Genomic DNA, 25,787 nt, shown 5'->3' on the forward strand with positions numbered 1-25,787 from the left:
AAGCAAGGTGAGTGTTATTAACCCTCTGTGGTCCACGGACACGCTGCACCTCCAAATCACATGACTGATGTAAGCTGACATAGCAACAAGCTGCAGCCACGCTGAGTCTCTATTTCAGCCCACATTGAAAGTTCGGACTTCAAAGTTTTTACATTTTAATTACAGGCCAGTAAATCCAGAGTTATGATGATATATATAAGCCACGCTTTTTTCTAAATACTGTCGTCACGTTTTTGTGTGTGTGTTTTAAGCGTTTTCTAAGGACAGCGTGAAAACAGTAAAGAAAGGAAAAGAAGCCACCTCTTTGCTATCGGTGGAAAAATGTACCATGTCGACCAATTTAAAAAAAAAGTCAACACCTGGGATTTTGTTGTTTAGGAAGAGGGGAGAGTTTTGGGAGTGACGGTAACGGCAGCGAGACAGAGCGAGCGAGTGAGAGAGAGAGGGAGAGAGAGAGTTTTTAGATGTGGGAGATTTGTGACATTTAGTGTGGAGTGTATACTTAGTGTATTGTGTTGTCTTGTGTAGCTGTTCTGTTGTGTAGTCGTTTTGTCTTGTGTGTCAGTGAGGGCACTAATGAATGTCACTAAGGCACATTTGCAACGTAAACACTGTCACTAAGTAGAAAACCAGCGGAGTGATACACCTGCTGTTGTCAGGCCTGCAGGTTTATCCCTGTACTGCTCTCCTCTGTCTTTTGGTGGAAAAACTCATTTTTTACTGGCACACATCATTTGTGGGGCATCTTATTGCAACACCTGATTGTTCTCTCATTTTAGTTTTAGTAATATTTTTAAATGGTTGTACAAAATGAAAAAAAAAACGGCAGGTGTATTGGCTGCATTTTTAGATAAATAGTTGTATATGTTTACAAAATGTACAATTTATATTTGCATTTCAAGTTATATAAATTTACTCAACATGTCTGTGGTTTTTTTTACAGTAAAAAATACTACTAGGATTTTAAGTTCTTTGTGTGATTTCAGATCAGTAGTACTAATGCAGTATGTCAGTGACAAAAAACAACTAAATTCAGTTGAGCTGAAAAGATACCAAACAAGGCAAGGGGGGGGGGGGGGGAATAAAATGAAACAATCTGAGGGTGAAATACAAACGTAAACTCAAAAGGAGTCAAAAATGTCCGGTTGTATTTCAGACCTCGGTGGGTTAATCCAACAAATCATGAAAAATTAGGTTTAAATTTTTGTTCATGACAGTGCAGATTTCTGACATTTTGTATAATTTAAGCTGTAACAATGTGATTGTTTTCTAACAAAAAACAGTGAAACTTAAGTTAGACCTGTGTTTGTAAATGAACTGCTCCATGTTGTGTAGCTTTCTGGATTTTATACTTATTGGGCTCCATATTTATTTATTATACAGGCTATACAGTACATAAGATCAAAACTCACATGTTTTATGTAACTCAAGTGTGTAATTATGTGGGCTACAGACAATAATTAAGTTATAGACTATATTTATATGAAAAACATGTATACTTACTGCATTTGAATCATTTTAACCATTTGTAACCACCTGCATATATAAATGCCACCCCATTTGATTTCTTTGCCACCCTAAGAAAATTTCTCTAGATCCGCCCCTGCATCACTGAGAATTAAAAACTGTCTAAATTCTTTCACCTTTAATAAAATGACCAGTGTTGCTGCTTTACCAGGTGTAACAATTAAGTTTAACATCCAGGCATCCATGAAAACAGGATTTATTCAATTTAACAGAGTTAGAAGTTAGCAGGAAGTTAGCTCGCTAGCTTCCACCTAAACATGATATAGCATGTTCTGACTGAGAGATTTCTGAAACATTCAAACGTACAGCTCTGCTATCACTTCCAACATAAATGAAGACAGAAAACTAAACAGCAGTGACGTTTGTAGGGTTACTGAAGTTGGGCTAGCTGCTATATAATGATGTGCTACGTGATCGCTAGCTACACAGCTATGTTAGCATAACATAAACACAGTGAAGCTGGAGGATGATGCTAACTTTTTTCCACTCGATAAAAGTTAACGTGAGGGTTCCTGATGGTTAGGGACAAATGCAATCGCATGGCAGGATGCTGTAAACGGACCAAACTTCAGTCAGGAGAACAACTGAGATATGCAGTCGCCTGATTGTTCTGACACACAACACAAAACTATCTACAACACTACACACTAACTACACAAGACAAGACATTAACTACACACTCCAAACACGCTAAACATCACAAATCTCTCACATCTCAAAAGTCTCTCTCTCTCTTTTTCTGCTGTCTTTCTCTCTCTCTCTCTCTCTCTCTCTCTCTCTCTGTCTCTCTCGCTGTCACTCCTAAAACTTCCCCCTCTTCCTAAACAACCAAATGTCATGTTGCCATAACATTTTTTTGATTGGTCGATTTTTCCACCAACATGAACGGGCTGTTTTTTGTTTTGCTTCTTGTTTTTTTGGTCATAAGCAGAGAGTGCTTGCTAGCGCCGTCCTTAGACAGTAAATGTGACGAAACTATTCAGGAAAAAACGCTGCGTATATATTGTTTATCATGACTCTGGTTTGATGTGGCCTATCAACACAATTTAAAAACTGGTATATATCACCTTGTTGCTTTGCCATCTTGAGGTGGTCATGTGATTGGCTTACCACGACTACTTTAGTCTTCCTCAGCCAAACAGCAGCACTCATGCCATTGTTTTGCCCCTTAGCTCCAGCCAAAAACTGATCGTCTGCCAGAAAGTGATTGCCGCCCGCGGGAGCGCGCAGCTGCTTAAAGGTGTAGTGCCCAGATTACTTACAGCTACTTCCGTGCAACTTCAATAAGATGCGGTAAGCTGAACACAGCTTCAACCGTCTGTTTGTTGAAAAATAGTAACGCGACTGCACCGCATTTTCTTGTTAGTAACGCTAACAGCGTTGGTAACCAGCGGTAACCGGCAACCTTGTAACTGGAAGGTTGCCGGTTCGATCCCCAGCTCTGCCTGTCTTGGTCGTTGTGTCCTTGGGCAAGACACTAGTGATGGCCAGAGGGGCCGATGGCGCGATATGGCAGCCTCGCTTCTGTCTGTCTGCCTCAGGGCAGCTGTAGCTACAACTGTAGCTGCCTCCACCAGTGTGTGAATGTGAGCGTGAATGAATAGTAGAACTGTAAAGCGCTTTGAGGGTCTCGAAAAGCACCTTATAAATATAATCCATTATTATTATCATTATTATTATTGTTGTTGTAACGATAGAAATAGTAATTAGTTAGATTACTGAAAATAGTAACTCTGTTAGTAATGTTTCCCATCCCATCATTATTCCCATCACTCATTAATATACTGCAACAACATGGGAATAGAGCAGCTGCCAGAGAATTCAGCATTAATGAATCAATGGTACGGAAGTGGCGGAAGCGCAGTTTTTGGCTTCCCTCATATTTCAAAATGTGCTTCGTCTCTTCGCTATTACTGTGGCCGGGCATAATTTGGAGATAATATCGCTTGCAGCCGCTGCGATGCTGTTGACCAAAACTGGCGCAGCTTGATGACACCATCAACATGCGCTATCGTGGTAGAGCGGTATACTCAAAATCTCTACCGTTGGCCAAATTCATATCGTTTCTACCATATACCGTTTATACTGCCCACCCCTACTTAGACATAAACCATAATACAAAATGACATCAAAACAGTGGGTCAACTGACCCACTGTTGACAAAATATGAGACTAGACTCAAAATAATTGTGTTCATGTCCAGAAAAACAAATAAATTCAGTTTCATTAACATTTTAAAAGCTTTGCTGAAGATTCCCTACAGACAGCATGTCAGACGTCACCAAAGGAGCCGTGTCAGTGATTAAAGTCCGTCTGAGCCTGACCAGTGCCCAACATTTGCAATTTGTTGCTTGTGCTTTTGGGAGGGGATCAGAGCTCTTCTGAAATTCCTGCGATGGCCGATATGTTGGAGTGCTGTTTTGTGCTCCAGGTCTTGACACCAGACGATGAATAATGATGAGCATTTCCATCGAAGCTAAGCGGCCAGTCAAAACGCCAAACGCTGAAGGACAAAGTGAGGTAAACACTGAAACACATTATTAATGACGAGCAGCAGAGATCAGGTTAAAGAGCACGGACATGCTCAGCATCAACAAAAAGGATTCAGAGTACGTCCAGGGAACGAGCACAGTAGGTTTCATAATTACTGATGTTTGTGCACAGACTTCACCCAGAGAGACACAACCAAGCAAAAACAGCTGAGAAAAGTGAAATAAAGTTTGCTTTACCTGCCCAGTCGGGCCTTCACACCAGGTCAGCACTCATCAACACTCCAGTCATGAGGAAAGGGCTAGCCTGATAACGTCACGCTTTGCTCGGCCATTCACCGTCTGAAGACTCACCTCAGCAGTCCTGATACGTCTCACGCAAAGAGAACAATTTGAGTTGAATCTAACGTGCCTGCAGTCGATCTGCAGCTATGCCTCAGCTTTTAATGGAATCAAATGAAAACCTTGTCAGGACTGAACTCAGCACAGTTGACGAGGACGGGAACAGGACCTGATCCGGCCTGACTGAAGCAAACTCGTGCACGCTGCTTCCCGCAGTGCTGTGATGAAGCAGGTTTATGGTCTCACTCCCAGCCCCTCACACATGGATGCTGTATTGACGATGGCGAGGCGCGCTGACCCAGACAGGCCTAAAGCAGCACGAGGCCACGTGTTCCTGATGAAGTGAGTTCTAATGCTGAACACAGCGTTCGACTCCCTTCTTGGAGAGTTTAACATGTCTGCAGACAAGCTGCACTGATCTGCACACCTTGTTGCTCAGAGTCATGCTGATGTGGACTTGTGATCTTTCATCCGCTAACAGGTTCCTCCTCTGGGAGTGATCACTGATTAGTCTCTGCTGATTGGTGGAGGGTAAACTCTTCAGAGATGCTGCTGAATCTTCTTCCAGCCCGGTGAGCATCAAAAACTCTTGCTCCTGTTCGATGTGAACATGGCAGACCCGTGCACCGGCTTCCTTCTTATATCCAAAGTGAAGTTGTACTGGCAGCAGGGTAGGCTGGGCTCCTCCCCTGCAGTATTTTCCACTATCCAGGTTTTTCCAGCCTGACAAGTCAGAGATGAGGTCTCTCCAGTGAGTTCTAGGTCTGCTTAGAAAACTTCTAAGCAGAGGCGTCCAAGAGGCCTTCCTGAGCACCCACCTCCCTTTGAAAGGGCACAGTAATTGCTCTGGTACCTGTATCCTCAGTCTGCTGGTGTCCGGCCACAGCTCGCAGTGACATAAGGACCACAGTCTGACTGAAAAATTACTCTGGTCTTCAATGTTATCTATTATAATATTACACTGATCATCTGATGATGAAATTATTATATAACCTGTTGAACTTTAAGAGTTTAGGTATAAAAACTTAGTGGAATCTGATTTTTCCCCTGTGACTGTGAAAAGGGCCTCCCGGCTGACAAACCTGTGATTAATGAGTTTACCCAGAGATGCAGGGCTGTGGTGCAGAGCTGCTGCTGCAGTGCATTCATGAATAAAACACGACACTGGAAACAGCATCTTTCCTGATCTGCACCGGTACGGCGACACTGACATGCACGTGTACAGGCTCCTTTTAAATGAAAGCCTCGTGTCATGGATTTTAGTTCTGCACTATTTGCTTTATTATTCAGTCAATGTGGTGATAAAGACACGCTGGCATTGGTTAACAGCATTAGTCAGACAGCGTGCAGTGACAGCAGTAAGGAGCAGATACTGATCACACCCTCTCTGCAGGCAGCAGTGTGTAAAGCTGCACGTTACTGTATTTAATTAGGGTTTCATCTTTATGGAAGTATCTGAAAGTGCAGTCTGTGCAGGGATGCTGATGGCTGTGTTGAAGGTTCAGATCAGTGCAGACGGTCCGGCCACGTCTCACTGCCAAGTACAGCCTTCTAATTCAGCTTCTGCCTCACGTCAGGTTCTTCTTTGCTCCGCCCACTAAGGTGTCCTCAGGAGAGATGAGAGACTGGGGATCTTTACTGAGAGTACTAATCACTACATGAGGCACATAAAGTTCCTCCTGACTGGCTGATCCACACACCCTCCTCGAGGCCTCCTCCATCTTATCCATTTGGTCCCCGAGGTCAAGCGGTGACTCAACAGCTTCACTTCTGCACTGGGCCCTCGCTCCAAGGAGGCAGGACAGGCTAAAGGTTAGCTATAACTGCAGTCTGCATGTTCTAGCATCTGTCCATTTCCTGCTGTAAGCAGAGAAGCCAAATCTTCATCACAGAGTCAGAGATTCTCACTGGAACAGAGAGGAGTGAGGGCGCTGTGCTACAGCTTTAACAGCCATATTTGACTCGTAGTTTTCATTAGGGTTAAATTCCCCTACAGCCCGAAGCTGTGATTAAATTCAATGCCCCACGGTGCAGGCAGATGTAGTGCTCATGGGAACAGGTCGCTGTAGCTGATGATGATGATGGTTTTATGTGGACGTGGAGCTGTGCAGGACGTGCACATCAGACCTGCAGCCCGTGGTCCTCAGTGACACTGAGCTGCCATCGGGGCTCAAACACACACAGCCAGCACATGAGGACACACTGAGATGTGTGTGTGCGCGCGCATCTGTGTGTGTGTGTGTGTGTGTGCGTGGCTTACTGTTCTCATGCTCTTCCACATTTCCCAGGAACGTCGCTGGAACTCCGAAGGCGGAGGCCAGCACCCAAACACAGATGTTCACCACCTGAACACATGAAGACATGAACAGTTGAACATGATCGCTTTAATGTTTTTAAGACTTCCACATCATCATTGTGATTTTTACACAAATTAAGAGTCATACACGGAAATTAAAATTTGAAAACAAATTTGTCAGATGCTTCAATAAACTCTCCATTTCCACAAAACTGGAATTTTTTGGCAGTTATTTTATATTTCAGGCTTTAAGGGGTTAACAGCCAATCAGCGCTTTATATTTTAAGGTAAAAGCCCACAATAATAACTGTACAAACACACTGGACATGAAAAGCAGTTTAATGGCGTCTCAGTGAGTTACAGCTCAGTATTTTCAGGCTCAAAGCAGCATGCTCGTCCTGATAACGTCTATAAAAAGAGTCAAAATAACGTAGAAAACCTCTGAAAAGTTCTTTAAACCTGCATTCTACGCAATGACCAGCAGGGGGCAACTCCTGTGGCTGAAGGAGCCCGTTCTCACTCCCGAGGCGTAACATCCCGATGTTTTGTCACGTCCCGCGGTGTTCCTGAGGAACGCGAAAAGTGACCTTCCGCGTTCTTATGGTACGCGTCGGGTTCCAGGCCTGTTTTTCAGCCCTAAACCTAACCTTATCCCTAAGCTCAACCATAACCTTATTCCTAACCTTAACCAGCACTTCAATGACGTGAAATAGTGTTTTCCAAAGCGCTTTTAAGGAAAAGAGCAAAAATGTGTAGATTGAGTGCAAACAGTTCTCATATGTCCTCAGTTTTCCGATGTCGTCATGTAGGAAAGCGTTGGGTGCCCGAAAACGTAATATGTTGACGATTTGTCACCTAGTGTAAAATGTTACGCTTTGGGAGTGAGAACGTGTTGGCTGAAGATAGTTTATTTTTAGAAAGGTCAGGAAAGCTGCTCACTGGTTCATAACGTTTCACTAATGTAGCGAATTAGTGAAATGTTCTCCGCCCTGATAGGAGCAAGACAGAGATATCACAGCGGCTGCGTTTCATAATGGCAGAATAAAATGTACCTTTGCCTTGTGAGGAGTCCTCATGTCCAGCGCTTTGACAGGGTGGCACACAGCCACGTACCTGTCCATGCTCATCACCGTCAGTGTGAAGGTGCTGGTGAACATGTTGTAGTAGTCGATGGACACCATCACCTTGCACAGAGTGTTCCCGAACGGCCAGAAGCCCAGATACAAATCAGTGCCCTGGAAACATCAAGAAAGAAGAGTCTGAGTGTGAAACACACAACTTATCCTGCTCAGGGTCACAGAGCCCGACCTCCTAAAGGAACAGGTGGCTAACCTACAGAGTTTGCACGCGTGCAGATGATGCCGTACCTGGAAAGGTAGCGTAGCCAGAAAGAGCGAGTCAGCCAGTGCCAGGTTAAAGATGTAGATGTTGGTGGCGGTTTTCATCTTGGTGTACCTGAGCGAGAAGAATCAGTTCAGTCAGACACACAAACACACACCTCAGTGAAGCACCTGACAAAGTTCACAGCAGATAACCAAAGACTGTCACCAACCAATCAAAATCAAGAAGGGGAGGGACTTGTGGCAAATTTGTAAAAACATTTGTTTTAGTTTATTTGATTTTTATTGTGGCAGATGTGGAGGAGCAGTCGTTTCAGCTGTTCTCCAATCAGACTGCAGGAGGCATGCGTAGCACTGTGACCTCCCACAGAGGCTGCACAAACACGAGCTTTAGCTCAGACCCTCGCATGACGACGTTTCAAAGCGACATTTTCAAATCTGAACCATCACGTGACGCACTTTAATCACGTGTGTGTGACTTTAGAGACAGCAGGAGGCGCTGTCAACACAGATAGAAGACAGGTTTGTAACCTAGCAACCCATCTGAGCCTGTAAACGGCGCCTGTGGCAAGCCTCAGCCGAGCGTAAATGTAAAATCAGGTCTAAGGCGGCCGATGAAGAAGCAGAGCCGGGGGAGGGGCATGCTCTGCTTTTTTAACCTTAATTTAGGAACCACTGGGAGGACGGGAGACATCTGGGGCATAGAAGGAAACACATACAGAAGCATGCAGCGGAGACGCAGAGTCATGTGACCTGCGTCTTATCTGAGCGCATCAGCTGCTGCAACTTTGAACCAAGTGAAGAAAACGCAGTGCAGTCAAACCTCCTCCTCCTCTCTGCCCTCAGCTGGTTTTATCCTCGCTCTCTCTCCTCAGCACATCCCCTTCTTTCTTCCACTCTTCCTCTCGTCTCCTCCTCTGCCTCCTTTCCTCTTCAGTTCTCTTATTATTTCTCCAGCTTCGGTTTTAGCTGATGTTCCTCGCTTCCTTTACATCCCAACATCTGTGTCTTTCACTCTTTTATGCTTTCGTGCCTCTCTTTGCCTCCCTCTGATGTATTCCTGCTGCACTCAGCTCTCTGACTCCGTCTCCACCTGCAGCTCAGAGGAAGCCGCCGTTATTAAATTAAAATCAGGTCTTAAAGGTCAAAACTGAGAGATGAAGATTCATAGACAGCGGCTGACAGAGGGGCTGAGAGAGGCAAAGGAGCGGCGACGTTCAGCCATCACAATATTAATCCAGGGAAATCTTAATTTCTATTCATGTGCTTCTGGATTATTTCACTCTAAAAAATGAATTTACTGCTCCACCTTAAACACCCACAGCCTCTGCAGCCAGAGAGGTGGAGGAAGAAGCTGCGGGTGGGTGAGGCAGGAGGTCAAACTTCCTGTTTTGACTCTCACTATGGTGATGTTTGGTCTGCTTTGTGTTTTCTCCTCCACCTTTCCACTCTTGCTGCTCTTCACTGCTCCGCCTCTCAGCTCCAATCAGCTGCTTTCATCTCTCCACCGGTTCTCTCGCAGTCTTTCCTCCCTTCCTTCGGTCCTTCCTTTCTGTCTTTCCTTCCTGCCTCCTTCCCTGTGCACACTGGAGTCTTGCCGGGAGCTCGGGAGTCTTCACACAGAATATTTTATGGTGTTCAGCTGAGCTCTCCGCCCATTTTCACATCTGGGCCACATCTCCCCTCCTAACCCTCTCCATCTCCACCTCCTCTCTCTTCTGAAATGAAAAACTGAAATGCTGATTATGAGTTCAGTGCTCGTGGGCACAAAGGAACAGGAGAAAGAGTGACAGGTGAGGCCGGAGCTCAGAGAAGCGTCGGGCAGTCATGTCTTCTCACAAACACACACGAGCATTTTTACAGCGCTGCATTTGCACCAAGTTTCATCAGCTCTGCTGCTTTGATGATTTACTGCAGGATTGTGTGCTTCACTGCAAAAGCACGCTGACAGTAAGAAACACAAGTACTGAAGACAAACGAGTCCTTCGTGCAGCGGATGCTTAAAGAGTGTCCCGAGACAAGATCCTCAGGGATAGCAGGAAGAAACGGATCCATACTCTGCGTGCTGCCCAGAAATGATTCTTTATCAAAACTCTTCAGAATCAGGATGAGGGACAAAGATCATCATTCACTCAGTCCGCCTCTCAGCATCACAATTAAGGAAACTGCATCTCTCCACCAAAGCTGGAAACTGACGTGGATCCGGACCAGAATTCCTCCATCTCCCGGTTTCTCTTCATTTCTTTTGGTGCGTATATCTGAAGATACCGGACGTCTGTAAAGGGATCCAAGCCCGACCCCTGAGAACGTTTCCAATGTGTTTGACAGTAATCCTGCTAACAAACACACACATGTCCTGGTCCCCGTGTCTGCCCGGCCGGCCCTGCAAGGCTACGTGTGTTTGATTACTCTCTCCCTCTTTCTCTCGCCACTCCGCCTGGGCGGAGCTCACTGCGGGCTCCCGCCCTTGGCCCACACACCTGTTGGCCATCAGGCTGCATTTAAGGCTGGGACGCAGACAGTCTCATTGCTGGATGATTGTGTGAGACACGTTAGTGAGCCTCTAGCCTCAGTGAAGTTTTCTCGTGTTAATCTGTGATTCTGTGTAACCGATGTCTCTTGTGTATCGTTTTCCCAGACCCGTGACCTACCCGCTCTGTGGACGTGTGTTAGTTGGAGTGTGAAGAAGAGAGCGAGAGTGGCAGTGCTTCCCCGACCCGGATTTTCCCCACTGTATATATTCTGCACCTGGTGAGTGTGTAAATGAACTCTGTTTTTGGAACTGAACCCTGCTCTGCGCTTGAGTCTCTGCCATCGCTTATGACAACACAGTGACACACAGTAGGTCAAATAAAGACCTGAAGAGGTTTTAGTTTCTCAGGGAGAACACAAACCCCGCCAACCTCAGTCGGTATCATTCATGACTGCTAATCTCTCACATCTAATTCATCTACATGATACCAAAAAACGGTGAAAAGCTGTGACATTTCCATGAACCTGTCTTTATTCCAAAAGCATGACCCTGCTCTACGTGCACTGAAGCCTGTGCACCAGACGAGGCCCTTCTCCTGCCTCTCCGAGGTCCAGCTGGAGCTTGTGTGTGAAAAATGAAGTGCTCACAGAGACACTGCTGCTGTGCGTATCCCTCATAATCCTGAAACGAACACTTGATCCTGTTAGCATTCTCTGTGCGTCTGCACTTAAGGAATCTCCAAAACAAGCATGAAATATTTAAGCATCCATCACAGAGGCTTTGCCGCCTCACGCCTCCTCTCAGCTAATTCCTCAGCTCTCACTCTAATTGTCTCCTCACCACTTCTGTGCTCCTCGGAGAAAAAACGAGGCCAGCGTTATCCTCGGAGCCAAGCTAATCCAGCACGCCGCCTCTCACAGCTCTGACCGTGGAGGTCGCTCAGGGCGGGCTGGATTCCTGCTGCATGCCCATCCACCACCCCAACCTCCACCTCCTGATTCGATTCAAACTGGATGCAAACTAGAGAAATGCATTTAAAAAAACGATTTGACACTTCTGTTAGGAATTTACCTCATTCGTGTTTTATCTTTAAATACACATTTGTGTTCAGTTTAAACTTCTCCCCAACTCTTTAACCAGTCACGTCTTGTTTGTGCCACAATATAAAAACTTTGTTCACCCGGCAGCTTTTCTTCGTCTGGACTACTGGACAGAGGGAGGTCCATGGCACCAACCTTCAACCATTTCATATATTTTGAAAATGTATAATTTGAGTTTGTGTATCTTCTGTGAAAAAACCCACCACACTTCTGTTGTGGTGGATGGTGACCCGCCTTCTTTCTCTACGACAACTACAAGCACAGGCAGAGGCTCTCCAGATCAGCATTTAGCCGAGTGTGAAGCAGCACAGATTAGAATTAACACCTCCAGTCATGGTGACGGCTGCATCACGGTTCATGAAAAAGGTTGAAGTGGGTCAGGAGGAGTGGGCGGGAGTGGACGAGTTCAGGTATCTCAGCTTAATGAGCGAGAGGAGAGAGAGGTGTCTGCTACTGAGGCAGAAGATGGATGGATGCATGAGAAAGTGCCGACTCAGGGTGGGCTCATGCTTCTTTATAAACATTCAAACCTTCTCTTAGGCTACACTAATCCAGACACATTGGAAACAGCGTTTCCGTTTAAAAACGCTCTGCGTCCACACTACTGTTTTCAGTCGTTTCCAAACAGTTGTGCGTCCACACTGAAAGCGACTGAAGCGGTTATGTTCCAGTACTGCGCATGCGTGAAGCGCGAGATGATTCGACCTGCCTCATTTCTGTCTGCCGCTTATTTACTTTCCGGCTCTTTGAAACGTCGCGGCAAAATGTCCAGGAAAAGCACCGAGTTTTTTAAACGGACTAACAGTGAGGTGGAGTTGTTGCTGTGAGTAACACAAAAGTACAAAGTTGCAAAAGCGAGTAAGAATTAAAGAATTTGAAGAAAAGCTGTCTGGAGCACGTACAGACTGATATTAATCTTTAATAGGGCTGTCAAAACAACTGCTGTGTAATGCCCTCCGCCATCTTAGTTTAATTGGTCACATGACTGCATGACATGACTAAAATGTGTCATCGTTTCCGAAAGCCTGCGGTTACGCTGTCCACACTGCGACGCGAAAACGGCATTTTCAAATGTATCCGCTTTCCTTGACCAAAAACGCTGTCTCAGCGTGGACGGAAGGCCAAAACGGAGGCATTAGTGTGGACATGGCCTGCTGTGATTGATGACAGTCTTTCCTTTAAGCCACACACTGTCCGCCTATTAAAGAAACTGAGGCTGAAGTTGGGCAGATCATGTTTCTCTTTCACTTCAACAAAAAGACTCGATGCTGCCACTTTTTGACCCGGTGACATCATTTACACGAAAGCCTCTGCTCGCTCTCTGCATCTGTCAGATTCATCCATGGTGGGACATTAAGATTTAGAACTGGCTGTAAACCTGTGACACACCACTGTACTCTATGTTCTCCGGCTGACTGGTCCTTGTTGGTCTCACACTGGATGGCTCATCATATTATTTTATCTATTTCTAGTTGACTGCCCTCTGATTTATCAGAGTACACGTTACACAGTTTGGTGATAGAGTGCGCTCTCAGGACATCATTACATTCGTCGTTCCATCGGTTGGTGCAGAGCTCGGAAAGAAGGCGTTCTCCTTCTCTGCTCCGTCTTGATGGAATACCTTACAGAAGGACCTGAAGCTCCTCGATTTCACAGACTTCCAAAGACGTACAAATGTTTTCATGAAAAACTTGTCTTTGACATGACTGTATACATTTTACTGTTGTTTGTTTGTCTGGAACAGGTCCCTCCGGTACATGACACACTGAGGCTCAATGGGACTCAGTTAAGCTAACCGCATTAACTGCATGTGTTTGGACTGTGGGAGGAGCCTGGCGTACCTGGAGAGAACATAAACTCCACCCAGAAAGCCAAGATGATGGACTCAAACCCACGACCAACAGTACTAACCACCGCGGTTAAACCACGTGGTTAGTACCTGCTGTTGGCTGACTTGTGACTGGACGATAATCAGTGATCAGCTTTGGTTTTCAGGTATTCTTCAGAGCGCCCCAGTCTGTTCTTCATTGTGCTGAAGACTGCTGGGCGGCGGGACCCGCCTCCTCGCTCCTGTTGCATTGGCTGCTCATTGTTGTACTAATAATAAAGGAGACTTCCCCTGCGGTGCCATCGGAGACAGAAAACATCACGCAGCCATGACTGATGGAAGTGTGACGAGTGTCCTGCCTTCTGCTCTATTAATAATTTACGTCGAGTTGAATTAGAGCAGCTGGAATAATTCAAACCTCTGTGTTTTTGTTGGTTTCCTCTCTTTGATTGCTCGGTTCTCTCTCGTTGCTCACCTTCATATTTCCTCTTCACCTTTCCCCTTTATTTGCATGAGCCCATTATCTTATAATTAATAAATGCAATTAGACTTGTGAACCTTTCAGCAGACACACTCGCAGCAGATAATGAAATGTGCTGCTGCTGCTGCTGCTGCGCGGCGAATAAATGTCGATGATGATCGGATCTACACACAGAGGATGGAGCCTAACCTGCCATGGTGCGAGACGCTCTTCCTGTAGATGTTCCTGTGGTGGTTCAGCTGAAGGACGAGGCTTTGCCCTAAGCTCTGATTCAAAGCCTCGGTCAGAAGGACTGCTGAGGTATGATGGCACTCAACCCCAGTCTGGTTCACTTCCACTCCCATCATGAGTCACGAGTGCACGCAGACATGCACGAAGGGCTGCAATGAGTCATCGAGCAATTCCAATAATTCGATTAGAAAACACACTTCTTTGCTCTGTTTAACACGTGGCTCTGTAGCGCTACTGTCACCGTGGAAACATGAGCAGGAGCAGTGCATGAATGAAAACAATTACGCACACCGGCGCGTGAACATGGAGGCAAAGAGGCGGAGCCATCCCCATGATGCTGAGCTCAGGTTCCTGTGACCAACATTACAACCTTCGCTGTGTTAAAGCTAGCAGGAGTCAGCAAACTGTGACGTGAAGAAAAGTTAACTCTGTAGCTCCGCCCACTAAGGTTGGCTGATATGTAAACATTTTCTAACCAACATTCGTCAGTCCAGTAACCGAAGATAGGCGATATATTCGCACAGGTGACTTTTTGATGAGCGGAGCGATGTAATCATGCATGGACTGATTTGTGTGTTTAGAATTTATACGTTTTGTTTGGAGGGAATTTTTGACCTTTTCTTGTTTGTTTCAGTATTAATGTAGACACTTACTGGGTTATTTATTTATTTATTTGTGATGTGAAAGATGTAACTGAAAGATGTAACTTTACATCAGAGATTTTTTTTAGTGTTCGCTGGAAGAAATATTTTGATTTTTAACTGAGTTTTTGTTGAATTGTGTATTTGTTGTTTGGTCGAGTGTGTAAGACAAACACAGTTAGAGTGGAAAAAGAAGCCAGTCTCTCTTTGCCTCCCTCCACACCACTGTGGGTTTTTATTCAAATCAAATGCAGCCCTAATTTCATCACGTAAAGGCACCGTCTAGACCTCAGACTCAGCAACACTCTGACCCAGTGACAGTCAGCAACAACACTTGGACCTAATGACAGTCAGTCCTTAACATGTTTGCTTCCTCTTTCTGAAACTTGCTTCTGGGCAGGAGGACATTAAAGCTTTGTGACTGAAGGCTGAGCAGCTGATGGCCGAGCTCTGTTGATGATGATGAGTGGCCGATGAAGCAGCGGCTCTTAATGTATGACAGGATGATTCAAAGTGTAAATAGAAACAATGAACGGTTTGATGGTGCTTGTTCTTCGAAGGCTGTCCTCGTCTGTGTGGTTCCTCTCAGACTTCATTTCTCTCTCTGCTTCCTCTGATGATTCTTTAATCCACTGAGCCGTTTGGCTTCAAATATTAATAATCACTGAATTATTCACACACTACCAATCTGTATGTGTGTGTGTGTGTGTGTGAGAGGAAACCACAGAGACTGAAATGCTCTTGGAGAAACTTTGATTTTGTGAGTTTTTCTCTCTGCTCCAGTTCCAGTTATCAGTCATGGATGTGATTACATATGATCACAAATCATTCTTCCAATCTTCACAAGGCGTGCTCCACTTCTGTTTCCTTTGATAAAAGTAAGGAAACACTCTCACATTTATCTTTTACTGACAAACTCAGGGTTATGGACTGGAGGAGGGTGTGGTTAACATCCACCTATTTCTAAAGAAAGGACACCTCTCATGACAAACGCAACACCAGAACACAAAGTTAACAGTACAGCCTCCCTGTTGCCCCTGGTGCTGGCCTGGTGGAGTCACCCGGTGCTGACCCGGTGGTGTCACCCCGGTGGTGTCACACAGTGCTGACGTGGTGGTGTCACCCCTGTGGTGTCACACTGTGCTGACTCGGTGGTGTCACCCTGGTGGTGTCACACGGTGATATCACACGGTGGTGTCACATGGTGCTGACCCGGTGGTGTCACCCCGATAGAGTCACCCTGGTGGAGTCACCCTGGTGGTGTCACACAGTGCTGACCTGGTGGTGTCACCCGGTGGTGTCACCCCGATAGAGTCACCCTGGTGGAGTCACCCTGGTGGTGTCACACAGTGCTGACCTGGTGGTGTCACCCGGCTATAGCAGATGCTGTTGCATTTGTGCCGATGGCTCTGTGGATAGATCAGGTGGACGTGCCAACTAGTGCTGGGCGATATGACGATATATATCATGTGGACGATAGAAAAGTGTCTATCATGCCATTTGTATTCTATTGTTTCTAATTTTAAAAATTAATACATAAAAAATAAAATTAAATAGCCTGGGGGCAAATATATTAATGTTGTTTTGTCACTATTCATACTCTAACTTTATGCAAGAGAAAATGAAGTATAAAAAAATGATATTTTTCGGCGAAGAAATATCCACAAAGAAACTCCGTCTTGTGGTTTTGCGACATGGTGCTGCTTTACGTGCACCCGGATTTGCGACATGCTCAAAACTCTAAACGATGGACACGCGACAGGTTGCAGTTTCATGCCCGGACATGCAACAGGCAGAGACAGCTACACAGGCAGCCCAAGAAGAAGCACTTTTACCGAAAAGAGGGGGTACATCTGTGATTTGGTAACTCCTGTGTGTGGCAGGAGGGGATGCGACACACACACACACACACACTGCAGTTAGGGTCAGACACAGAGATGGGCAAACAGGAATTAAGCTCTGAAACAAATACTTCCCAAGAGAAAACTGTAGGTCCGATCGCAAAAATTCTTTCACCGTGAGTGGCAGGAACTTCCAGACTACAACATATTAAATTTTCATGCCTGTGGAGTGTATTATACTGACGTGGTGACAGTGTAAAGACACCCTTCGATGTTAAATTTGAGCTGAAAATTGAGAGTAGCTTTTGAATGGTCGTCTATGGGGGACAGAGAGGGAGGAGGCTCCACTTTGATGGCATTTGTGAGAAAAATGTAAATCTGATCTCAATGAGGAAGACACTGGATGAAAGAAGACAACGATAGCTACGTTTTGATGTATAAATTATAGATGTAGGGCAAACTGTTTGGGTGGGACAGGACAAGAAACACAAATTTTTAAAATTATTCTCCACACTCTGGTTTTATGGCAGTTGACAGTAGCGCGAACATTCCGTGAAAATCTTAATTTTCCTAAAACTTAAACTGCTCTTGTGAACCAACAGTAAAAGATATCGCAATGAGGATTTGGGCAATAAAAGTCCAAAATCTTGTGACCCGTTTAAAGTTTAAATGACGTTTCTACAACAAAGTATGGCAGAGCGGTAGGCCTTCAAAGTGGCCTGTGTTGGTGCCTTTTTTCGGGCCCTTCCCCATCGAAATGAATGGGGAAAAATGGGGTCTTTTTTTGGGAATTTTGGGAAAACCGTGCGACGAATCCCTACCAAGAGTCATAATAATAGGAATAATAAATCTGTCGAATAGTAATAAGTGTGCCATTACATAGGCACACTTAATAATTCTCCCGTTCATTGATCTGAGCATGCGCAGAATGATCCACAGCGCTCCTTTGATCCTTTGATCTTCTCAAAGGTCAATGATCCTTTGATCTTCTCAAAGGATCATTGGGGGACATCACATTCTCTCCACACACACTAAGTCCTTAAATAGAGGTCCTTTAACAGTTTAGACAAAGCTAACCTTTGCATTTAAATACTTCAGAGATTTAACTTTTTTGAGCTTTAAACCTCCAAAGAAATGTCACAGGGAACGTCGAATAATCCATCTGGAAGCAGAGATCAGTCAGACCCAGTGCAGCGTACGGCAGTTGAAGTTCTAAGTATTGTTTTAAGTGAAATCATGGACATCGCTGAATTTAACAGACGCCTCAGGCAAGACAACAGACAACTCAGGCAAGAGATCATTCAAATCAATCGAGAAAATGCACAACTCAATCGAGAAAACACAGAACTTGGGCAAGTGATCACACGACTCAGGCAAGAGAACGCAGAACTCAGCGAAGCGATCAGACAACTCTGGGAAGAGTTCGATCAAGAAAATGTAGAACTTAGGCAAGTGATCACACGACTCAGGCAAGTGATCACACGACTCAGGCAACAGAACGAAGAACTCAGGCAAGAGAACAGACGACTCTGTGAAGAGATCACACAACTCAGGGAAAGGAACGAAGTACTCGGAAATGATGTCGGATGGCTCATTGTTCTTTCTGCAGCTGCTTTCTGGGTGGCCTCTTGGTTTTTCGGCTGAAGGGAATGTCCTACTCTGTAGGGTCATGATTATTATCATGACACTCTGTGGGGTCATGATTATTATCATGACGCTCTGTGGGGTCATGATTATTATCATGACCCCACAGAGTGGGGATCGCTTGCGTGTGCTTGCATGCACACGTCCCATCGACAATTGTGGATTGTGGTCCACATACACAATTACAGCTCTACTGTAATTGTGGATGTGGACCAGTTACCCTTTAAAAACAGTAATGATCTTTTCCAGCCACAGTCCACCTTCATCCTGGCGTTGTTCCCGCTGGTGCAGGGTCCGCTCCTCAGCAAAGGTTTCTCCATTTGGTTCTGTCCAAGGCGTCCTCAGGTGACGCGTTGACCGTCTTAATGTCTTCCTTGATTTTGTCCATCCACCGTTTTTTCGGTCTGCCTCGAGGCTGGTGTCCGTCTGGGTCGATCCTCATAGCGGTTTTTGCTGAGTTCTCATCGCTTCGAATCACGTGTCCATACCACCTCAGGCGGGATTCGAGCATCTTTTGAACTCGAGCCAGTCCACCGACCTGTCATAAATACGCTGTGCTCTCCTTTATGTTTGATTTTATTTTGCCCCTCACCTCCCAACCAGTCATGGCAGAAGACCGCCCCTCCCTGAGCCTGGTTCTGCCAGAGGTTTCTTCCTGTTAAAAGGGAGTTTTTCCTCTCCACCGTTGCCAGAGTGCTTGCTCATAGGGGATCATTTGATTGTTGGGGTTGAATTTTTGGATTTCATTTCATTGGCTTGAACTGAAAAACCTAAAAATTCAGCTGAGGGGTTCACATAGTGGAGAGCACTACATTTGTTAACTGCACTTTTTTTATTTGTAGTTTTTGTAGTTCTTCCTACTACAAAAACTACAAATGAAAACAAGGCAGTTAGCAGCAAATGAAAATAAATAAAACACATTTTTAAAAAAATCTGCTACTGCTCTGTGTGTTTACTTCAGTGAACACTGTATGTTTTTGTGTTAGAAGATTATAGATTGTCCAAAATATCCTACACCTTGATGTTGGTGGGGCTCCAGAGGCACCAGCAGCTTCAAATATGTGTTTGCTGCTTTGTAATGGCCTTTTAGCAGCTGCTCTCTTAATCGGATGTATTTGTCCCGCAGAAACCTTCCTCGTTGAGCCTTTATCTGCACGAACCCGTGTGTGCTCTGACTCAGCCACAGATCTCCTAACGTTACGGTGATCACGATTAAGTTTTCATGAAATATCTCAGGTTTTCACTACGTGTCCAAGGCATTTAGCTATTTCACACTTTTCAGCAGCAGAGAGATCCTTTTATTTTTCCATATTGTTAACTGTCAGTTTGTTCATTTCCTCAGTGTTCTTTAGTGTTAAAGTGTTAGAGTGAAGCACAGCCATTTCTAAAGTGTCTGCAGGCACTGACGTGTCCACAGACGTGTGGATTTGTGTGCTGCTGTGTTCACTTGTGTGTTTTTGTGCACTCGGGGGGACGGTACCTGTCTTGTCGTCATCTCGTAGACAAATATTTGACGACGTCTAGAAGAGAAGTCTGAGTCGCCGTCCAAACGTCTGCCTGCAGCACAACCTCCGTCTCTCAGCGCTCAGCATGCACGCTGAAAGAGCCCTCAGGTGAACTTCTCTCACCTGCATAAACACTTTACATCGGTTTCTCGGCTGCAGGTCCATGAAGGCACTTTTGGAGGAATATTATGGTCTGACCTTCATCCTTCAGGGTTACATTTTGGGTTCAACAGCACTGACACGGAGCAGAAGACGCCCATTTGCAAGCTATGCTATAAAACTATTCCCGCGCCCGATGGCAACACAACAAATCTCTTCTATCACCTACAGAAGGCCCACGAAAAAGAATACTCAAGAATCCAGAAAATCCGAGCTAAACCAAGCTGTGGAACAACGGGAGCAATTTGGGAAAAGAAAAACTATAGCCAGCCAACCCGTTCTCACTCCCGAGGCATAACATCCCGACGTTTTGTCACGTCCCGCGGCGTTCCTGAGGAACGCGAAAAGTGACCTTCCACGTTGTTATGGTACGCGGTGGGTTCCAGCCCTGTACTGCAGCCCTAAACCTAACCTTATCCCTAAGCCTAACCATAACCTTATCCCTAAACCTAACCATAACCTTATCCCTAAGCCTAACCATAACCTTATCCCTAAGCCTAACCATAACCTTATCCCTAAACCTAACCATAACCTTATCCCTAAACCTAACCATAACCTTATCCCTAAGCTCAACCAGCACTTTAATGATGTGAAATAGTGTTTTGCCAAGTGATTTTAAGGGAAAAAACGAAGATGTGTAGATTGAGTCCAAACGGTTCTCATGTGTCCGCAGTTTTCCGATGTCGTCACGTAGGAACGCGTTGGGTGCCCGAAAACGTAATATGTTGACGATTTGTCACCTAGAGTAAAATGTTACGCTTTGGGAGTGAGAACGTGTTGAGCCAGCCGAAGATACAGCAGTCTTTCGCACAAGGGACGCCGTATGACACAATGTCCCAGCGCCATAAACAAATCACAGAAGCCATCTTGCGTTACATTTGTAAAGGCATGGCCCTGTTTATGTAGTTGAGAAGGACAGCTTTCGTGACCTCGTCAAAGTCCTTGATCCGAGGTACGTTATGCCCGGTCGTAAGCACTTCAGTAAAGTTGAGTTGCCTCGCTTATATGACGCATGCCGGGCCAAAGTAGAGAAGGATGTTTGCAGTGTCATGCATTATGCCTTGACTATGGACGAGCAGAGATGCGCACACACACTAGTTTTACTAACATATGATATGCATGTTAGTAAAACAAATATTTTCAGCTACTGTTCTGGCTGTAGTAATTCTGAGTCACTCCTAATTAAGAATTAATGTGTCTAGGTCTGAGAGATACACTGGAGTCATGGGAATTGCAAGAATGCCACCTTGTCTGTGTCACCACGGATAACGCCACTAACAACATCTCTGCAATGGAACTGAACCAGTGGGAACGGCTACAATGCTTTGGTCACCGCCTACAGCTAGCTATTGGTTAGTGTAAAACAATCTAAAAATGGCTTAGTGTAATATTGTGTTGACAGTAGTATAGTAGCAACAAAAATATTAGTAAATCTAAATTAGATCAGCCCATGTACAAAACATTATTGAACAAGTTTTATTTATATTTTATTTTTTTTGCCCGTCACAGTAAAGAATGAATTGTGATACTAGCTGCTCACAGTATCTAATTATTAAATCAATTCATAAGTAATTTAAGTGATACATTATGATAAAAAATAAAGTTGCTGTCAAAATATGTTATAACATACTTTTTTGTTTTATTTCAACAGAGAATGCTCTAAAAGCTCTTACACCAGTATCTGCAAAACAGGCTGTGGAACGAGCAGTTGGAGTGTGTAAAAAGGTGGCGAGTGCCTTCTCCAAGTCATGGAAGAAAAAACGTGAATTGGCCAAGGCGCAAGCGGTGCTGGGCTTGCCTCCTCATCAGCTCATCACTGAAAGTCCTACAAGATGGGGCTCGCGGCAGATGATGATAGAGAGGTTCCTGGAGCAGGAGAATGCTCTTTCACAGGTTGCAGACAAGAAGGTGAGACATAGCCACTGGACATTGTACATTGATTCTTTTCATTTTGGATTCTGATTATGTTTGCAGCCTAGATTCAACACCTCATGAAAGTAACCTTTTTTTCCACTTTCTTTTTTGCTATTTGACTTAGACAAGACATCTGGTGCCAAGCTGGCAAGACGTGGCATTGCTAGAGTCCTTGAACAAGGCACTGGGTCCACTGTTCGAGTTTACTGATGCTTTGTCAGGGGAGGGCTACGTCAGCGTATCTTTTCTGAAGCCAGTTCTGCACCTCTTCAACAACGAAATCCTCAGTCAGAAGGATGGAGAGACAGAGCTCACAAAAGCAGTCAAAGACGGTATCCTCAAGTACCTCAATGAAAAGTATGATGACCATGCCACCAACAACCTCCTAGACATGGCAACACTTCTTGACCCACAGTTTAAGACAGCCTACATCAAGGAAGAGAGGGTGGAGTTCATAAAGATGAGAGCTGCAGCAGAGCTGGTGGACATGGTGGGAGCAACAGCACCAGAAAGTGCACAAACAGCAGCAGCCTCCAGTTCACCCCCAGCTGCTGAAGATGATCCAGAGCTTCCCCGTCCCACAAAGAAAAAAAAAAGTTTAGGTAGCTATTTCAAAAAGGCAGGTCAATCCACCACCCACTCCCAACCCAGCAGAGCATCCATTGAACTGGAGCTCTCCATGTATCTTCAGACACCTGGGCCTGACTCAGAGACTGACCCACTGTGGAAGCAGCATGAGACAAACTTTCCATTGGTGGCCAGGCTGGCCAGAAAGTACTTGTGCATTCCTGCTACTAGTTCTTCATCCGAAAGGGCTTTCAGTGCGAGTGGGAACATCATCACATGTAAGAGGTCAGGTCTTAAGCCAAACACAGTTGACCAACTAGTCTTCCTTGCACTCAACCTGTAAATTCAACAGTAACATATCTACTTCTGCAAAGTAGCCATTTTCTGTTTTCACTTTAATTTATGGTTAATGCCTTAAACAGAGTTCTGTTCAACCCTGATGCTTAATTTTGTCACTTTATATTGGTTTGCAAACTTTGCAGTACAAGGTTACAGATTTCAGAAAGTTAAGAAATAATTTGTTTATTTTTTATAGCTGAACTTTTGTGCAAATCTGAGTTTTCTTCTCAGAAACTTGAAACTGTTGTGCACTTTAAGTTTATTTTGACAATTCATTTTAAATGTACGTTTTGGAAAAAAAATGTGAAGGCCACAGCTGTTTTCATCTGATACATTTATATTAAAATGTATGTTTCTCAATTGTGACAGTTCCGTTAAAAGTCTCTTCAAAATAAAGTTGGAGAAAAGTGAGGGATGACATTTGTCAAACTTTTCAGAGAATAACTGGAAACATTGTGGTATATCGTGATATATATCGTTATCATGATATAAAATAATTCATATCGTGATAAATATTTTTTCCATATCGCCCAGCCCTAGTGCCAACGATGTGAGCCGCTCTCACACATTGTGCCGTGTGCTGAAGCAAACCTGAGGCTGATCTACGATCACAGGAAAGTGCACACGTTCAGAGGAGTTTACAGGAGATAATGCTGCCTCCGAGAAGCAGCTGCATAAACAGCACTGTGCAGTCCCTGCTTTAATGACACAGTTCATAAAGACGTATCTGCGCCCTGACTCACTCGAAGCTTTTTTATATGCCTGTGTATCTTCAGAGGAAAGAGCTGTTGAAGGAAAGCCTCTCTCAGCGACAATCACAGTCTAATTCACGGCTGGCAGCTGCTGCAGAGGTTCACAGTATCATCATCCCTCTCCTCTGGTCACAGCATCATCAGCCATGTTCTGAAAGAAAGCCATGCAAAGGATCTACAATTATCTCCACCCTGCTGGATTGGAGAGAGAGGGATTACTGAAGCACGTCCCACAGCAGAGAAGGCTTTTCCGTGTTCTCTGAGGATTACACTGCTCCTTTTGAGACTTTAGGACCTCTCCCACTCATTTCTACACAGCTGCTCTCTGTGCAAAACACTAATAGTATTAGACCAAGCAGCCAGCGTGCATCACAGTGACATAAAACAGATGCCTTTAATGCCTCTCAGCACTCTCTGCTTGTAGCAGCACATACACTTTATCCATCCTCACAATGTTCCCGATGGATTCAGTGATCCCAGGTCGTATACCGCCTCTCCACAGACCTCTGGATCTGCTCCTGTTGGCCTGTCCAGAGGAAAACATGTGTCCTCTCAGGGTGGAAGAGCTCCTGCCAGAGCCAGGACACCCGTCAGAGGAAACTCCTTCCTGTCACTCTCATTCCTTCTGCCCTGCCCACAGCTGTGCTCACAGCACAGGGGTGAATGTAGACGGCTCAGTAAGTCCACAGCTGAAGGTCAGCAGCTGCATTGCGTGCAGGAAGGAGGAGGAGATGGGCTCCTCGCTAATCCTGTAATATTACAGATTATAATCTCGAAACTTCTTCACACGAGTTTACCTGTGAAACCTGCATCTGAAGGCGAGGTGAAGGTGGTGTGGCTCCAGAGGTCCTGTCATTTTTAAAAATGTTCTCCCACCGGTGAACTCCACCGCTCTTCATCACGTCCCTGTTTAGAGCTGCTGGAGTTCACTCTTCATCTTCACAGTTATATCTTCAGCCTGCTCTGTAGCTCACCTGCTGACCTCTGTCTAACACCTGGCTAAAGAGCCTGCAGAGAGCCAGACACAGAGCTGTGCCTGCTTGTGTGCAGCATGCTGAAGCAGTGTGTCTTCTGTCTGCCATCAGGCCCGAAACTGCAGCTCTTACTGCACATTTATACCGTGGACACATCACTACACGCACCACAGTTAGTCTCACTGCATCGTCTCAGACTCGTTGCTCATTGTTCAGCAACATTTTTCACCGCAGTTTCCTTTATGTAATCTGAGTATTTATCGCAGTTGTGTCTTTGTATAATGTGGTGAAAATTTTAGTTTTTAACAATAATTTGGAGGCTTCACATTCGGCACGTTCTGGTAAAAGTGAGACGCCGACGCCTGAGCAACAAAGTCGGACGAACCCTGAATCATCATTCATTACCATTCTCTCTCACTGCCACAAAATGTGAAAGCTGCAATGGGCGCCGTGTTCAGAAGAAAGCTAGGGTGCTTTGTTAACCACCCCCCCACAAATGTGGCACCACTAGAAAGCCCAAACAGATGCTTGACGTACAGGTCTCAGACTCGCGGATAAGACAGGAAGACAGGCCATGAACGTAACCAGGATGTTTTTCTGACCCGCTATGACGTGTTTACTTACACAGAGAAAAAAGAGAAATCAGACGTCTTCAGACGGTTTGACTTCTATTTCTGTTGCAGATGAGCAAAGCTGCTAAATATTCCCGATGCAAACAGCATTGCAAACACTGGCTGCTGTGAGGTGTTGTGTAGATTTCCTGCCTGCAGAGGTGGCAGGACGTGAACTTTGACCTCATGGATTATGAGTTTTACCCACAGCCCACTGCACTGGGAACGTTTCCTCTGCAGGTTCAGAAAAACAGAGCCTTCGTGTGGCAGCGGACTGAGACCGGACTGCTTCACCAACATGGTGAGACTGCTCAGACCAACATGAGCGGTGATTTTGAATCATTTGCATTCAGACTTGGTTGTTTACCACGAGGATGATGAGCTCAGACTCCATCTGTCAAATGTCTGTTCTGTCTGATCAGAGCAGGTTTGTCCTCTGTAGGGTTCAAAACAACGATGTTCACATCAGGAGCCTGGACGAGGCAGAAGACTGTGGGTCCCATCAGGGTTGGAGATGTGTAGTTTTGCTTTGCTGGTTTAGGAAAAAACACAGCCTTGGGTTGAAACGCCACCGTTGGCAGCAGCAGCCCTGAAAGCTGACCATAACGCTGCACCAACAAAGCTCATTCTGCTTTGACAAGATGAGAACAGGCTGTCTCTCCCCATTATCAGTACCACACTGGAGGACGACAGAGCGACTCGAGCAGGCTGAAGGACGAGAAAGTGCACAAAG

At 45.2% G+C, this 25,787-nt stretch overlaps 2 protein-coding genes across 4 annotated transcripts in view; one reads left to right on the top strand and one right to left on the bottom strand.

Annotated features, from left to right (window-relative positions):
* oprl1 (opiate receptor-like 1) overlaps positions 1 to 25,787 on the bottom strand; it is an 83,533-nt gene that overhangs the window by 13,106 nt on the left and 44,640 nt on the right. Inside the window, exons 3-5 of the mRNA XM_003446041.5 lie at positions 8,022 to 8,109; positions 7,707 to 7,889; positions 6,619 to 6,703 (exon numbers count right to left, since the gene is read on the bottom strand). Of these exons, the coding sequence (XP_003446089.2) occupies positions 6,619 to 6,703; positions 7,707 to 7,889; positions 8,022 to 8,109 (356 nt within the window). The remainder of the gene's footprint in view (positions 1 to 6,618; positions 6,704 to 7,706; positions 7,890 to 8,021; positions 8,110 to 25,787) is intronic.
* LOC112843276 (zinc finger BED domain-containing protein 1-like) lies at positions 8,117 to 24,536 on the top strand. Of its 3 annotated transcripts, XM_025901647.1 has the most exons (6): positions 8,117 to 10,545; positions 10,633 to 10,745; positions 13,312 to 19,846; positions 21,100 to 21,249; positions 21,549 to 21,805; positions 21,936 to 24,536. In XM_025901647.1, exons 4-6 carry the CDS (start codon positions 21,189 to 21,191, stop codon positions 22,719 to 22,721), a joined length of 1,104 nt encoding a protein of 367 aa, XP_025757432.1. In that variant the 5' UTR covers positions 8,117 to 10,545; positions 10,633 to 10,745; positions 13,312 to 19,846; positions 21,100 to 21,188; the 3' UTR covers positions 22,722 to 24,536. The 3 variants fall into 3 exon arrangements, with proteins under 3 accessions (XP_025757432.1, XP_025757433.1, XP_025757430.1); XM_025901648.1 differs by lacking the exon at positions 13,312 to 19,846 and having other exon boundaries at positions 8,117 to 10,745; XM_025901645.1 differs by lacking the exons at positions 8,117 to 10,545; positions 10,633 to 10,745; positions 13,312 to 19,846 and having other exon boundaries at positions 20,423 to 21,249.

The sequence above is a fragment of the Oreochromis niloticus genome, linkage group LG20 (assembly GCF_001858045.2).
Source record: "Oreochromis niloticus isolate F11D_XX linkage group LG20, O_niloticus_UMD_NMBU, whole genome shotgun sequence".
Taxonomy (NCBI): domain Eukaryota; kingdom Metazoa; phylum Chordata; class Actinopteri; order Cichliformes; family Cichlidae; genus Oreochromis; species Oreochromis niloticus.